The sequence below is a fragment of the Lissotriton helveticus genome, chromosome 3_1 (genome assembly GCF_964261635.1).
Source record: "Lissotriton helveticus chromosome 3_1, aLisHel1.1, whole genome shotgun sequence".
Lineage (NCBI taxonomy): Eukaryota > Metazoa > Chordata > Amphibia > Caudata > Salamandridae > Lissotriton > Lissotriton helveticus.
Genome location: NC_136061.1, coordinates 1024380814 through 1024397768, shown reverse-complemented (window position 1 = coordinate 1024397768; position 16955 = coordinate 1024380814). Strand labels below are relative to the sequence as shown.

Sequence of the window (16955 nt, the reverse complement as noted above, 5' to 3'; positions counted from 1 at the left end):
CCCCACCCCTCAAGTATCTCATTACTATTAAATAGCATGTGAACATTTTAAACTTTAACTTACCCCTCCAGCTTAAAACTGCAAACATTAAATTCTAAGCAACTGAACTTCTGAACCTTGAACTTCCTTCCAAAACTCCCTTTCCCATGCTTCACCAAGGGCAACGGCACTCCAATTTCTATAACCTCCTGCAAATCTATCCAGGCCACAGCCACCGAGAAAAATGCTGCTTGCTGACTTTTTCTGCCCCCCTCAACTCTTGTGTCAGACTTCCCCAGGGCCTTCTGCTTAGCTGTGGATATTCAAGGCCTGTGTGACTACCTCTTTCAGTTCTAACAGGTACAACTCCATCCCTACCCGAGGAAGATGAACCCCGTCACTCCGAAAAAGCGTACTTAATATCCAATTGGCAAATACGGCCAAAACCAAGGTCCCTGCAGAACTGACTCATCTCCCTGTTAATCTTTATGCATACCTTGTCCACTGCTGCTGGCTTCCCAGCCCCCGTTCACTGCCTGTAGGGCACACTGCGCCTTTAACTGCTTCAAATCAAGTTTCATGGCCCTCATCATAACCACACCTTTCTCCAGGGAAAGATCATTTGCCCCCAGGTGGAGAACCAACACATCCGGACATCTCCCTCTCACCAGCGTTCCATTGAAACACCTAATCAAATTGTGCCATCTCATTCCCCCCCTTTCCTCGCCAGGTAACAGAAACAAGCGGTGGTCAATTCCCAAGTTGATACCATAGGCCCTCTTAGCCACTTTCCTCTCCACCCATTTGATGAAGGAATGTCCTATAACCCAGATGGATACATCCTCCGCCGCCGGTCCCGCAACCTAACCTAAAACAGAAACAGCAGTAAATATTCACAAGGAAAGTCCAGATATGCTGCCCTCCTCTCCAGATGTGCGCACATTTCTCCAAAGCAATCAGAAGACCAGCGCCACAGCTGCCTAATGTACTCCCGTGCCCAGTCGCAATTGCCAGCCTTGGTCGCAGGGCCTGTCTGGAATGAGTGTCTCATAGTCGAAAGGAGTGCCCCCAAATGCCGCCAGCGCTTTGCGCAAAACAGATATGAGCTGGCAGGTAGTTACCCAAGCCCCTGACCAGCACCGGTAAACAACCCCCCCTCCCCCCCCCCGCCCCCCGGAAACCCTGCTTGTGCAAACCATCTGTCACACTATGCCCCTCGGCAGAGCAGCAAAGCTGGAATTGCCTGTAACACTACAGATTTTCGTTGTGCCCTATGGTCCGTCTTTGAGCTGTGCAGCCACACCACCAACCTGCCCTCCCTCCTCATGATATCCTCTCATGTCACTCCCCCCTGCCCTTGCAACCCAGCAATTCGGACTCCAAAGAACATCCAGGACATCAGGGTGGAAAAAACAAACCTCCTATTCTCCATTGCAGATAAACGACAACTGCCGCAGCACCCGGCAAAACAAGTTAAATGACAAAGGCCTCTGTGGACTCCCCAGGCACCCTTGCTTCATCTCCCAGCCCTCAAGCATCCCTTTGCCTGACTTTCCCAACAGTTATAGGGAGTAGCCCCACAGCAAGCTGCCCATGAACGCAATACCCGCTATCTTTCCTGCAATTGTCACACGCAATAGCCAATCTCTGTCTAATCCAGGATAAACTGCACCACATCCTCTGTCCTATGCCACCTTGCCTCCCTGGACTGCGCCCCTGAAGCCAAACATTCAAACCTAGCCTGACCATAATCCCTTCTAATCAATACAGCCAAGAACCCTACCAACAATGTTACCATCTTATGCTGCCTACTGACCACTGCTTCACTGACATAGGTGTCTAGTATCTGTCTGCTACCTCTGTCTGCCAAACCAGGTGCCCCCCACAAAAATAAATTCATTGAGGTAGTGTGTTACCAGCCTATGCCATGTGAAAGGCCATTGAAGAAAGGAACTGAAACACTCAAACAGTGCACATGAGATGGAACATGCCATTGGCAAGTCTTGTCCACATATCATTTCTGTTCAAATGTAATTCCCATCAGTTGAAAGTCATCCGGGTGAACCGGAAGCAGCCAAAAAGCTGACTTCACATTGCACTATGCCATCTGTGCCCCCTGTCATGCAGCCTCCACCAGGGGGGACATGGGCACGTCGACTGATCAAAATGGCATTGAAACTGTTTCCTCTGGAATTAAATCATTCACTGACTCGCCTTCAGCCATGACTAGTGCTGGATTAAGCAAAACTGCCCCTGTTTCTTTTTGGGCACCACACCTATGGGTGACACAATCAAATCTGCCATTGGCCAATCGTCAAAGGGGCCCGCCATCCTCCCTTCTGAAAACTCTTTACCGAGTTTGTCCTGCACTGTGTCCTTGTGTTCTCTTGTAGATCACAAATTGTCCACCCATCTCCAGACACATGTGCCTTTTACCCCAGTCGGAAACCCATTCTGAAGCCTTCCATCAAGATCCCGCACTCTCCTAGCCTGTCATAGAACCCGAACCAATACTCAAACCTGCCCAGTTTAACCATAGTAGGAGCCTTTCGCTTAAGGTCCATGTTCCCATCTCCCCCATGGTGGAATAGTTGTTGCTGTTGGTTTGGTCCGTTACAACCCGCATAAGGCTGCCACTTCCCTGTACTCTGTCCCTGGCAACCCCCAATGTTCCCAAAGCATTCGATGAGAGTGCGCCTGACAAAGCATTAGGAGCCCTCGTGCCTAAATTTACAGTAATCACAAGTGCAGATTCCCTTATTGTAATCCCAGCCGGCTCCCCTTGAAACTCCCTGTCCTTTACCAAGCTCTTCCGAGTCTGGAAAACTGTGACGTTCTTCCACCTGGAAAAAGGAGGACAGGACTGGTGTGCTGGAGTCCCTGCCACCACCCCCGTCCGCCCCTGCATCTATCTCCGGTGCCCAGACCACTGGCTCTGCCCTACTCTGCCATCCATGCCACCAGGGCAGTACTCCACTCTGGGAGTCAGCTCCCCACCCCTAACCTGCCCCCCACCACCTGGTCATCAAACTCTGCTCCTTCCTCCTCACCACTCCATTTGAGCATCGATGCCACAAAAGCAGTGGCCAGCCCACCCATGCCTGACCCAGCCTACCCTCTATGGGCAGTTGGCCAGCCTTTGCCACCCCAGCCTCACCCAGTCCCCTGTGGCCCACCTACAGCCCAGAGTGCCTGAAGACCTTGGGGAAACCTCTGCGGGCCAGTTCCACCTTCCCAGTCAGGGGTCATCATCTATCCCTGGGAACTCCCTCTCACCCGCTCAGTCTGCATCTGCTTGGTGGGGCCCCAATAAAGATGGGACCCCAGAAAAATGCCATTCTCTTGTCCAGAACCTGCAATACAGTGGGAGGCACTGCAGCAGCTTCCAGTTCATGCTTCCAGCCTTGGTTATACGGAGTGAGAGGCTCATCCGACATCGTCTATTCATTCTGTGCCCCCTGGGTGGGGAGAGGCACTGCAGTGGCCTACTGGCCTCCCACCCTCCCTACTGCTTTCCCTTCGCAGTACCATAAGTGCATCTACTATGCGGACGGGCCACTGCCAAATTCCCAGAGGGAAGCACTGCTTCGATCAGCGAAGACTCCTCCCCTGAAGCTGCTCCTCGCCAGGGCTGCCACTTCCCCTACGCAGCACCAATGCAGACTGCAAGGGTGCCAGGGCATCTTCCTCTTTCACGCCCATTCCCAAAGAGAAGCCCTACCACTACGAGCACTGAGCGAGGCCGCCCGCCGAGGCAGTGAGCGGCCTCCCGCACTTACCTTAGGCGATGCAACACGCATCTTGCGGGCAGTGAACAGGTGATGACGGCCGCTACCACGCAGTCGGAGGCCTGCCACGTTGCCTCACCAGGCCTGTCGCTTTTCCCTCTGCCACAATCAAATCCAGATGGCCTGCTTCGTGCAGGAGGCACATAGCCATGGCAACTTTCGCTGCATTAGACTCCATTATACTGCCCTACTCTAAACTTTATGCACTACAAGAAAAAAACTGCCAGGGTTCCCTGCCACCAGGTCACCAAAAATCAAGATGATGGCAAGGAGCCCAAAGGAAACCCGATTTTACAATTTATTGGGCTACAGTCATAGAAAGGGGAGGGCAGTCAATTCTGGCTGCACCCACTCCCAAAGTCCCCCGGGAGGTGGCAGACCTCCCTGCGTTCAGCTGCCCCCCAAATCCCTCTATGTTTTGAGGGTGTCAGCTGCCCCATCAAAACATACAACATAATTAAAACAGAAGTATATCAAACTGTAGCTCTCCTAACAGAAAATACACAACTTCGGATAAAATGCATTATTTACTTAATAATATATGGAAATGACGAAAAACTATTTAAAAAGGATATAAAACAATTGTCAAAGTGACCAGTTCTTCCACTTTTGGTCTCGCCAAGAAAAACTTGTCATAATGCCATTTTGGGACAGTTAAATATAATATTAGAAATTGAGTTTCTCTTCCAAGTTCTTAATGCATATCTCTGTATGCTCTGTGGTCTTTAAACAAAGTTCGAAATATGTCAAACTGAATATTACAATGAATACATATCAGCCACTGCTAAATATAGATTTTTGCTGACTAAGAAGTTAATGCAAAAGTCATTGACAGGTTTTCTTTGAAAAACATTTTCTCTAAAAAAAACTATTATTTTTTGTCTTATGCAGGCCACTTGGAACATAATATCATCCCTGGGAACATCATCTACACAGTACAAGTTCCTTTGTTAGTTTTTATTTTCTTTTTAAATTGGTTTAGATACTTCATAGACCTGAATTATTTAAAGATGCTGTACGGTTTAATATAGAGACGGAAACGCGTACACATACTTAGAAACAAAGGAAATACAACCCTGGAACTAAAACATCAGAGGTTCTTTAAAAACTTTTTGGAACCTGAGAAATACTAGTAGCCGAACTCCTGGTGATGCTAGCAGAACTAAAATATACACACGTGTCCTATAGCAGACGTCTGATTGATAGTCAGCCAAAGAAAACTGAAAATTAACTGCAAAATAAGCAACATCACAAGTGCATATAATTCAGACATGGTACATAAATTTCTCATGAGCGAGGTGGGTTTTAAATCGTCTAAAATATAAGCTTATGGCGTGTCAGCTGAGCCAACATATGTAGTTTCCTTACCCTGTCGATTAGAAGATTGCAAAACTCTTGTAGCAGGACAACTATCCTGGCAGGAGAGCAATAATGTCGGCAATGCATCCATATCAGACATATGGTGTGGTAAAGAGGTGCTATGAGGCGTTCAATATCAGGAAAGTTAGATTCCTCCATGTATGCGATGTAGAATTTCAAAGGTCTGAGGTATAGCTCAATATCCTGAGCTTCAGCCAGAGCTGCCAAGTGACAAAAAGATGATTAAAATAAAATGAAATACTCTTTAATTGTGAAAAAAAGCCCACATAAAAGCACACTGGCAATAGGAAAAGAACTCCATTTTAAAATACTGGTAAATTTAACTTTCTTAATATCTCTTTATGCATTGAATAAGACAACATAATATGGAGAATTTCACACTAGAAGGAAACATTTGTGGTCATATTAACTAAAAATCAACTTTTGCTTTAACGGGTTAAACAATATGTCTGCTCAAGTAATGCTGAGGTAGTGTGCTCAAGAACATACAAAACTTGCAAAGGTAAGCTATGCCAAAAATGTTTCAGAGTGAAAAAAACACACTAACGTCAAACAAGCACAGATAAACTGCAATGTCTATCTCTTCTAGAAGGAATGATTTTCAAACAAAACAAATTCCCAGTGAATGCAGCTCAACATACCCACACCTAGCTAAAGACAGTACTCAACATTACAGCTACAATTCTTACAACTCCTTTGCACATTAATAGACAAACTACAATTGAGAACATTAATTTAGCATGCATAAACAATGGAACACCAGGCTGTTCAAATTCAATTCCAAACAAGCATTGGCATAGCCAATATATCTGGCTTTGGCTATCAGACCTTTAACTTCGCAGATGCATGTTTTGTTTTGTCATGGCTTTTGTAAATGATAATTTTGCGCGAGGTATCAGTTCGTCGCCAATGCTAAAAAATAATTCAAAAGCAAAAATCCTTTTTGGTCTTAAAAAAAAAGCACACACTGCCTTAGAAGACCATACCACTGAATGGAGTAAATTTGTGTGGGGATGTGCTCCTTGTGAACGAACAGAATACATTCCGTCACAGTGAAACTAACCAATGGCACAAGTGAGCTGACCAAGTGCCCCATGGTGTGTACTGTTGTGGTTGGAATAAAAATGTGAATGACACAAGTACAGACCAATGAATGAAGAGGGGCTGACTAAAAGCCTCTTGTAAGTTAGTACATTATAACAGAAAGGTCTTTGCTAACGCCAGACCTAAAAACATGCTACAGTGTCATTGCAAAACTAAACAAATACACAAACATGCGCCCTCTCTCTCCTCCCTCCTCGTGTTGCTAGCATCGTACTACAAATATCCCTGTAACAGACTTCATTTATTGAGAAGAAGGGACACTTACAGGGAGGAACTGCAGTCTTAATTACATAGAGTGCTGCTTGCGTTGAAACCTGCCTTTTCTTAAAGTAATGTAAAACCAATCTGCTTTGCTTGCTCTGATGCACTAACGTCATGTTTGACACCAAACAGCCCTGACTTTTGTGTAACAGTTCTTTGTATTGTGGAATATGTAGTTTTGCTTTTCCCATTAATAGTGTGCTGTATACCCTGTCTAACCGTGCAAACTGTTAGTGGTTTGAGGGCACCAACACCGCTAGTTGTCAGACTTCGGAACCCCAAGTGTTCTTATTGACAATAAACACACTGCTCCTTGTAAAACAAACCTGCAGACGCCGAAGTGAGTCCATAAAGTCCCTACAAATGGACCGTTACAACTTAGTTAATACCGTGTGTGTGATTTGGGTGCTCCCAGCATATTTTCGTGCTTTTATAAGAATGCTCGATGTGTCTGGCGCTTGGCAATGCTGTCAACGAGTCTTTCATTTTTTACATTGACTTGTAACAAAGAGCCCAGTACTACTATTAAATCCTCCACCACAGCACTTGCAATGCCATGCCCTCTGAGTCAAACTATGGTCTCTTAGCATGTTAATCCATTTGTTTGTTGGTCCTAATACAACAGAACTGCAGGTGGGAAGAAGTGAGGCGAAGCAGAGGCATATAGTGCAATATAATTGGGGCAAAGACAGATGCACCTCTCGAGACATGCATTATTCAGGATATGGGCATAAAGCTCCGCCCACTTTCTGTCCATCTTTTTAATTGGTTCCTGTCCCTGTCCTTTGTAAATGGTGGCTTTTCACTGGTCAATAGGCCTAGTAGTCCCTCCTTAGTACCGCCTTGTCTTTTCTTGTAACCTCCCATGAGGACACTCCCGGTTACATGTGCTGTTACTCCCTAGGTTTTAATTACAGCCTCAAGGTACTATTTTCTTAAAAGGCTTCAGGCAAGACACCCACTTGGTCCTAAGCTAGGCTGGCAGTGGTTACTTTGCTCACTAGAACATCTCACATTTGTATGAGACGTCTATTAATTTCCTTTCATCAGCTCCACACAGTGTACAACCTAATCTGAAATAAATGTAATCATTCTTTTGTCACATTTCAAAAGCTACTAATTGTATATATGGATATAGCTATTTGAATGTACTCATACTACAGTCTTGCATTCAATGCATTATGGGTAGGGTGGATTTACCATATCTTCTGCGGGGTGCACTACCATATGTGACCAAAAGAGGTCCGCAGATGTGGTGTCTAGCTCTCTAGGGGCCTCTAGGAGCAGCTTGCAGTACTGCACCGAGACATGCAGTGCTGGTGCCTTGCTCACTAGGAACCTCTAGGAGCAGTGTGCGGTACTGCACCAAGTCATACAGAGCTGGTGCCTTGCTCACTAAGGACCTCTAGGAGCAGCTTGCAGTACTGCACCGAGACATGCAGTGCTTGTGCCTTACTCACTAGGGACCTCTAGGAGCAGATTGCCATACTGCAACGAGACATACAATGCTGGTGCCTTGCTCATTAGGGACCTCCAGTAGCAGCTTGTGGTACTGTACTGAGACATACAATGCTGATTCCTGGCTCACTACACAAGCATTTGCAATGCACTAGGTCCTGCATTACTTAAAGTATGCGCTATTGGCGTAGCATTATTATTTGCAAGGCCAATAGCTCAAACTATCAGTAATGCGGGAACTATGCTTGTTTGTGTTCGCGTTGTCTAGTTGAAATGTCTTCCATCCATGTCACTGTGCTATGTCTCACTTAAATGATCACGTGATTTGCTGCAGCAGGGCTCTTGGCCAGAGGACAGCCCAAGTAAGACCTCTGTAGACGCGCAACAAGACGCTGTTAGACAGAGGTGCAACACATTCTTTTCACCTTTGAACTCTTAGGTGCAGCTGGGGAACAATAGCAATGGACACTGTTCAGAGCACCCCATGCAAAACCTTTTCATACATTGTACACACTGCAACTGATTTTAGAGGCTCACAGTAGTGTGGCAATACGTTTAAGTGTGGCAATAAAGTGATAGATTACTATTTGCATTAGTGTAACCTCTGAAGATTAACACAGCATTGCTGGAGTTACAGGAAGAAAGGAGAGCAGCATAAGTGAGCAACATTGCATGAGTCACTCAGCTTCAAAGAAAGAAGTAAGCCAGGCAGTGATGAGCAAGCTACTTATCTACAGTAACGCCCTTTCTGGCGATTCTCTATCTAGCCACAAATTCCTTACCATGTGAATATTCTCCGGGCATCAGACTGGATCCGGAAAACCCAAAAGCAGAAGTCCATTGTCCACTTTACTCATGCCTTAAAACGTCTCTGGCCTCCAAGTCAGCATTGTTTTGCTCTGAAAGTGCGAATGGTGCCACATATAGGTGCCACCGATGCGATTTGATTTGATTTGATTTTAGGGTTTATGTAGCACTCGAATGTCCGGGAGCATCTTGGCGCTGAAGCAGACAGGAGATGCGAGGCCTGGATGAAGGTAATTACTAATTATTGGTGAGAGAACAGCCAGGTTTTAACTTGCTTCCGGAAACTCAGGAAGTCAGAACACCGTTTAATGGGTAGAGGTAGTGCGTTCCAAAGTGTAGCTGCCTTCAACAAGAAACTTCGGCCACCCCAGGCCATGAACTTTGCTCTAGGGGTGGATAGTAGACTCACTTCAGATGATCTGAGCTTTCTGCTTGGTGAGTACAAGGCTAACTTACTACAAAAATATCTGGGTCCAGAGTTATGCGATGCCTTAAAAGTTATGCATGCCAGTGTAAGTTAATCAAAGTTTGAGCCGCTGACTTATGTTTAGGAATTCCGGCAAGAAGTCTGCCTCGTTTTGTAATGTTTGTAGGTTCTGTAGAGACTTCTTGCGAATACCAATCAACAGCGCATTTCCATAGTCCAGCTTGGTCAGGACAAGGGAGGTGACAACCAATCTTTGAAGTTCATTTGGGTTAAAAGGTCTGATTTTCTTTATTAGTTTTATTGTATAAAATACTGAGGTGAATATAGCTTTTACTTGATGATCAAAGTGGAGCATATCATCAAAAATGACTCCCAAGTTTCTTTCTTTTTGAGCTGGTGTAGGTAGGGGTCCCATATTCTGGGTCTACCAGTTAGGAGACCAGACAGATTTACAATTCCCGAAAAGTAGCACCTCTGTTTTGCCAGAGTTTAGCTTTAGGCAATTAGTTTTCATCCAATGATAAACTTGCATCATACAAGAGCTGAACCTTAGCCCGCCTCTTTAGAGTCTTTGGGGATAGCACCACTATTTGTGTGTCATCGACGTAAGATACTACCGAAAACCCCAGGGACTTTATCAATTTAGCCAGGGGAGCAACGTACAAGTTAACAAGGGTGGGGCTTAGTGAAAAGCCCTGCGGCACCCCACATGGCACACTAGATAGCTCAGATGCACAGTTGCCCAATGCAACATGGTTTCTTCTGTTGGTTAAGAAATCTTGGAGTAGGGCCAGGGTAACTCCTCTAATTCCCATGTCCCTAAGCTGGTTAATCAATATGGGGTGGTTAACGTGTCAAATGTCGCCGCAAGATCAAGTATATCAGGACTGCTTGATCACCTTTATCCAAAGCCCATCTGATCTCTCCGGAGGCGCCACGCAAAGCAGTTTCGGTGCCATGCGCCTTTCTGAAACAGTATTGTGAAGGATCCAGCAGATTATTATTATCAATACTGGCCATCAACTCGTGTTCAGTGCCCTTTCAAGTGTTTTGGCTGGGAAGTGAAGCCTGGAGATGGGTCTAGAGCTACTAGGATTCAAGGGGTCCAGGTTACTTTTTTTCAGTATAGGGAGAATAGATGCCATCTTCTAATCAGTGAGAATATGTCCTGTGTTAAGCACTTCATTTGGAATTTGCGTGAGTTTTTCCTCGAACATTTTAGGAGCTAGATGTATGATTTTGGGGGCATAGGGGTTTAGTGGGGATTCTGATTTACAAGCTGAAATGAGTTTCATAACTGCTCTCTATCAAGGGGGAGAACCTATCGAGGATTGTGGGAGAGTTCTTCACTGGGGCAATGAGTACTTCCTTACGGTTTCAATTGAAGGAATCGAAGAACTTCGTGACTTTATCTTGAAAGAAGCTGGTGAGAGTTTTATGCGACGTGCTGGCCTTTTTTGTTGCCATTTTTGATAATTTTGTTATCGTTTTAAAAAGTTCCTTGGCTGAATTTTCAGCCAACAGAATCTTTTCAGTGAAGTATTTGGGTTTCTCCCTATGTATCAGAGATTTATGCTCAGTAATGCCTTTTTTGTAGGTCACTCTGTCTCCCGAATCGTATTTGGATCTCCAATTTTGCTCCAGTTTCCTACAAGTTTGTTTCTGAGACCTTAAGGTCTCCGAGAACCAGGGTTCAGACGAGGTGCCGCACCAGAGTTTCTGCTTTTTTTCCGGTGCTTGGACGTGCATGGCCTTCTTTATCCAAATAGTGTATCTACGGGCAGCTATCTCTGCATCGCCATCCACTATATTTATTGTGGGACGTGTGCCTAACAAGGTTGTATTGAGGTCACGTGCATTTATCTTGCTCCTTGATCTTAACTTGAGGATCTCTGATGGTGGCGCTCGAGCCACTTTTTGTGACTGGGGGGCTAATAGAAAATATTACAGCTTTATGATCAGACCATGCAAGGGGAAGAATATCTGGGACTGCCAGGAAGGGAATAGATGTGTCAGTTTCTTTCACAAGCTTGTCAGAGCCTTCAGATTCAGAGCCCTTCAACAAACAGGCAGGGCCAGTATGTAGGTCTCTAGAGTGGGACCTTTTTAGATGGGAAAGAGTCAATTCCAAAGCATGGGGAGGTGGAGGGGAGGTAAGGTATCTGAGGTTAGATAATTCATCATAAAGCAAGTTACGGAAGGTAAGTAACTTGTTCTTCTGATGGATACTTCTAACTGCAGATTCCTAATCTTGTGAATAGATACCAAAGAAGTAGCTCACCTGGTGGTGGGTCTGTGGAATGGCTCAAATCAAAATGTCCTGCAGGACAGATTGGGTGAAATGCCTACCCTCAAAGACGTGTCAACACAAGAGTGATATTGAAGGTGTGCATTGATGCCCACGTAGCAGCCTGACAGATATCAAGGACAGGCTCTCTGCATGCCAGTGCAGTAGTATCAGCCTTGAACCAAGTGGAATGGGCCCCTAATCCTTCATGTAGATGCTGCTTAGCTAATGTGGAGCAGATTTTAATGCAGAGGACTATCCACCTAGAGATGGTTCTTTTCTACACGTCCTTGCCTTTCTTTGCTCCTGAGAAGCCCACAAAGACCCAATGGTCTCTGGTACGATCAATGTAGAAACTGAAGGTTCTCTTCAGATCCAAACAATGGAGTATCTTCTCTTCTTTTGCGGAATGAGGTGGAGCAAAGAAGGTTAGTAGCAGTACTTAATTTGAACTGGTGGTTGCCAATGGCGCCCACCGGCACCCTTTTTTGGGGATCAGCACTTATTTTCCTTATCAGATAATTACCACAAGCAAGAGAGGTAAAAAACACACAAAGGAGGAAGAGAAAAACAGAAAAACAGACAGATAGGGAGAAAGAAGGAACCTGCAAGAGTGTGATAAAGGGGCAGCAGTGTCTGGTAGTGTATTAAAGAGACTAGAGCTGAATTAAACACTGCACAACCTTGATATTCAGTGTGCCGATTTGTAATACCATTGTCAGAGTAGACCTGTTGGCACCAGCACTCATTCTTTTACAAATTAGGCATAGACTGGAAGGGTGACAGCCTGTTCACAATAAAATTGTGTCATTAGTTTCAGCAGGAATGCAGCTGGAGTCTACGGCATCAGTTAGTGTGGGAAAAGGTTGTATAAGGCGCCTAGGCCAAAACTGCCTGTAGCTCACTTATGCGACAAGCTAACTATTGTCACCAAAAAGACTGAGTTCAGGGACAAAAGGCACAGTGGGCAACTATTTGGCTTAAAGGGGGAGCACATGAAAAAGTGAGAACCAAATTCAACTCCCAATGTAGCATCACAAAGGGGTTTATGGGAACATATGTTGTAAATCTATTAGAAAGCTCATAACAACATGTGATTTGAACAAAGAAAACTGATCAACTGTAAAATACAGAAAAAGAGCTGACGAGTAGCATTTAACTGTGCCCAGAGGGAGATCAAATGGAGCCAACTGGTACCATTCAATTACCACTCGTGCAGGTGCAGGTCGCACAGGCCCGGGTGCAAGACCCTGCCCTGCTTGTGTGACAGAAGTTCCTAACAAAGTGGCAGACTAACCAGTGGAGAGATAAATATGCCCAGTAGTTCCGGGTACCACACTCTACACCCCAATCTGTAACTACAAGATGACTTAGGCCTGGTTGTTCCTGATCTTTTTCAGAACTTGATCCAAAAGAGGCAGAGGCAGATACAGGAGACCCGAGTTTCCCTCTAGTAGGATTGCAAGCCTTCTTGGAAACTCCTACATACTAAACTGCTAACAATGTGTATTCATAGAACCGGCGAACAGATCAGGCCAGGAATCTACATTTGCTGGAAGGTGCCCTGTACCACCTTCTGATTTAACTGCCATTTGTGATCCACTAAGCAACTTAATGTGTCCTCTCTGTTGTTCAGAAATCCTGCCAGGTGGTTCAAAGTTAGAGAACTGCCCTGGTGTGATTCAGGCACTTTCAGAGATGCAGACCTTCCTAGCACAGGACCCATCACTGGGAACTGAGTAATTAAACAGTACAATAGAGGGTGGTCCCAGTAGATACTATTTTGGTAACAACCACAAATTATACAAAAATTGAAAAACAAATAGAAAATAACCACGTTGTATTAATGATGTAGCAGTGAATTCCTTACGAGGGAACCTCTCCATTCACAGGAGCATCCTCGCGAGTAGCGACTGAGCACTGCTGGGCTGCCCAATTCACTTCAGGGTTTCCTCGGATCTGAGCGACGAAGCAACGTACGCCCATTATTGCAGTTTTACTCAACAACAGATTATTTCACTAAGGTATCCAAGCCAATTAATCTGGTCTGGATCGGGCGGATAATTTTGAAGGGACACGTCAGAATTTATCCCGATTTAAGTACTGGTGTTCTGCTCTCACATGCCTGGAGCCTATGCGCCCTAAGCTTTGCTGAACTGGCCCTCAATGTAGGGCATCATATGATGCCCCCTTTTTCCACCACAGTCCTGAGGAAGACCCCCCATGTGAGGAATTCAAGAACCTACATTGCTACGGGGGTCGAAACGTCGACACTTTACACTTTGCCAGCATAACCAACAGTGATTAGTCCACTGTGTTCTTTGTCTGAATCATGGCTACATGATAATTTATAGAGAAATGTTGTGAAGCAATTGGCTGAAGATTGAGCCATTTTGTAATATACATATGAATATGTGATTGTCACTATATTTTCCTTCCCTATACCCTTTCAACCTCACTCGAATCACCAAACTTCCCCAACTTCTCTTTCCTCCTGGGAACTTACTGCTTTTATAATAGTATTGATCTAAAAAACACTTCATGCCCAGTGTGATTAAATAACACTGCTACATCAATCATACAACATGGTCATTTTCTATTTGTGCTTCAATTTTTGTATAATTTGTGGTTGTTACCAAAATAGTATTTACTGGGACCACCCCCCATTGTACCCTTTGATTGTTGGCAGGGAGGCCTTCAGTGCCAAATGGATCACCTACAACTCCAACAGACTGATGTGGAGCTGGGTTTTCACCAGCAACCAGAGTCCTCTTATCTCCACCTCTCTAAGTTGGCCCCCTACCCAGCAGTGATGCATCCTTCACCACTGTAAGCTCTGCATGGGGTAAACAGTCTGCCACTGGATCAATCGTTTTTGAGCAATCACCACTGCAAATCGTTATTGAGCAATCACCACTGCAGATCTTATGCAGTCTTCTTTGAAACCTAGATGGAATCTGATAGATTCCTCTGGTGCTGTGCCCACATGTTGTAAAATGGCCCTCTCTGAAGCGTCACCCCAAACATTTTGCTTTTCTCCTCCTCTTTTTGCTGAAGTCTTTTTGTTGGCCATAGGGCTCTGAGCACTTTAACACTGCTAACCAGCACTAAAGTGCATGTGCTTCTCCCATAAACATGATGAAATTGGTGTATACCTGATTGGCATATTTGTTGTACTGGTAAGTCCCTTGTTAATGTTAATGTTATAGTCCCTTGTACAGTAGTATACCATAAGCCCATTGCCTGTGATTCAAATGCTACTAATGGGCTACAGCACTGATTCTGCCACCATAGAAGCATCCTTTCAAACCTGTCTCAGGCCTGTCACTGCAGTGCCCGTGTTTGCAATTTACTGCCACTTTGACTTGGCATTTAAAACTACTTGCCAGGCCTTAAACTCCCCTTATATGACAAATAAGTGATACCTAAGGTAGGCCCCAAGTACCCAGAAGGGCAGGGTGCCATGTAAGTAAAATGTAGGACATGTACTTTTATGTTTTACATGTCCTGGTAGTGACAAACAGTCTATTTCATTTTTCACTACTGTCAGGCCTACCCTTCTCAGAGGCCAGAATTGGGAATTCCTTAATACACTTTTAAGCTGTAATTCCTGATCAGAGAGGAGTACCTTTTTCATCTTTCATATCTTTGGAATGGTAACAATAAGTCCTTCTTAATGGTTGCATATAACATCACTGTTTTATAAATGCCATTTTAGAAAGTGGAAATTTCTCTGCATTTAATGTTTTTTGGACCTTACAGCCTGTGTCCAATCCACGTCTGGGTTGGGTGACAGCTACACTTTGTGCATTCCCTCTAGACAGCCACAAACACAAGATGGTGAAGCTCATCTGCATTCTGAGCATTCATCTGCATTCTTATGGGTCTGTCTAGGCAGGGAGTAATGGGAGGGGCTAACATTTATACTTCAATAGATAGTGTCCTGTCCACACACAAAGCTCTGATTCATCCCCCAGGGTCTGCCTGGCAGATAGGACTGGGTGAAAGGGATTGTGCGCACTTCAGAACCCAGCCTTTGATGTCACCTTCAAAGGCACTTTTGGGTATAAGTACTGGGTCCCTGACCCACACAAATTAGACACAACTGGACTTGTAACTGAAGCTCTGCCAGCAGACTGTTGTGCTGCTTAAAGGGCTCAACTGGACTACTGATCTGGAAGGCCTACTTTTCTGTCTGTTTGTTGCCCTGCTGCACTCTGACTCTGCTGAAGGAGAGCTGGACTCAGCCTTCTTCCAAGTCATCTCCAAGGGCTTGTTGGCTTGCCCCCTGTTGCTTGAGACTCAAGTATATCAAAGTCACTACCCCTACTCCTGTGCCTGGCTCACTGGAAGTGGCCCAGATACTTGCAACACGGATTTTGGTGCATCTCCTGTCTGCGTGTAGCAGAACCAGTGCATCAACCAAGTTGCCGGAGTAAAATTGGTACATCAACTTGGAACCAGTGCTTGGCCTCCAGAGATTGCAGCATTGGACAGCGTATCATCGCCGCTGCAGCTTGGTGAGATCAAAGCATCCCCTTGACTGCATGGCAGAATCTGGAGCATCGCTCGATCCCTCTTAACTCTGGCACCCATCTTCGAAACCGACGTGTGGAGAAGATTGCTGTGCTGCTTAAAGGACTCAACTGGACTACTGATCTGGAATGCCTACTTTTCAGTCTGTTTGTTGCCCTGCTGCCTGCTGCGCTCTGACTCTGCTGAAGGAGAGCTGGACTCTGTTTTCTTCCAAGTGATCTCCAAGGGCTTGTTGGCTTGCCCCCTGTTGCTTGAGACTCAAGTATATCAAAGTCACTACCCCTACTCCTGTGTCTGGCTCACTGGAAGGGGCCCAGATACTTGCAACACGGATTTTGGTGCATCTCCTGTCTGCGTGTAGCACAACCAGTGCATCAATTTTCCGGAGTAAAATTGGCACATCAACTTGGAACCAGTGCTTTGCCTCAAGAAATTGCCGCATTGGACAGTGTATCGTCGCCGCTGCCGCCTGGTGAGATCAAAGCATCCCCTTGGCTGCATGGCAGAATCTGGAGCATCGCTCGACCCCTCTCAACTCCCCCTCTCAACTCCGGCACCCATCTTTGGAACCGACGCATGGAGAAGATCGACGCATCCTGTGCTGCGGGACTCGACATCGACTCATTTTGTTGCTTGCGATCAAGAAAGGTACTTTGTTCATCGGGCCTGCATTGGTCCTGTAGCTGGCCTGTGCCAGACTGAACTTTGACTTTGTACCGGTACAGCACGACCTAAAGTAACTTTTTTAGCGCTACATGCTTCTAAGCGCTTTACTGCCTTCATTCCTTTAAAATTCAATATCTCAACTTCTATACATTTGATTTTTTCATTTTTGGTCTTGTTTTGTTTCCAATATAATAATATATTTTTATTATAAACCTGTATGGAGTCTTTTTGTGGTGAATTCATGTTGTTACTATGTGTGTGT

The 16955-nt window shown here is 45.3% G+C and overlaps 1 protein-coding gene across 1 annotated transcript in view; it reads right to left on the bottom strand.

Annotated features, from left to right (window-relative positions):
* The window catches only part of LOC144824202 (dynein axonemal heavy chain 11-like), a 3356387-nt gene that overhangs the window by 3179324 nt on the left and 160108 nt on the right, over nt 1-16955 (bottom strand). The window contains exon 9 of the mRNA XM_078683354.1: nt 5136-5347. Within this exon, the coding sequence (XP_078539480.1) occupies nt 5136-5347 (212 nt within the window). The remainder of the gene's footprint in view (nt 1-5135; nt 5348-16955) is intronic.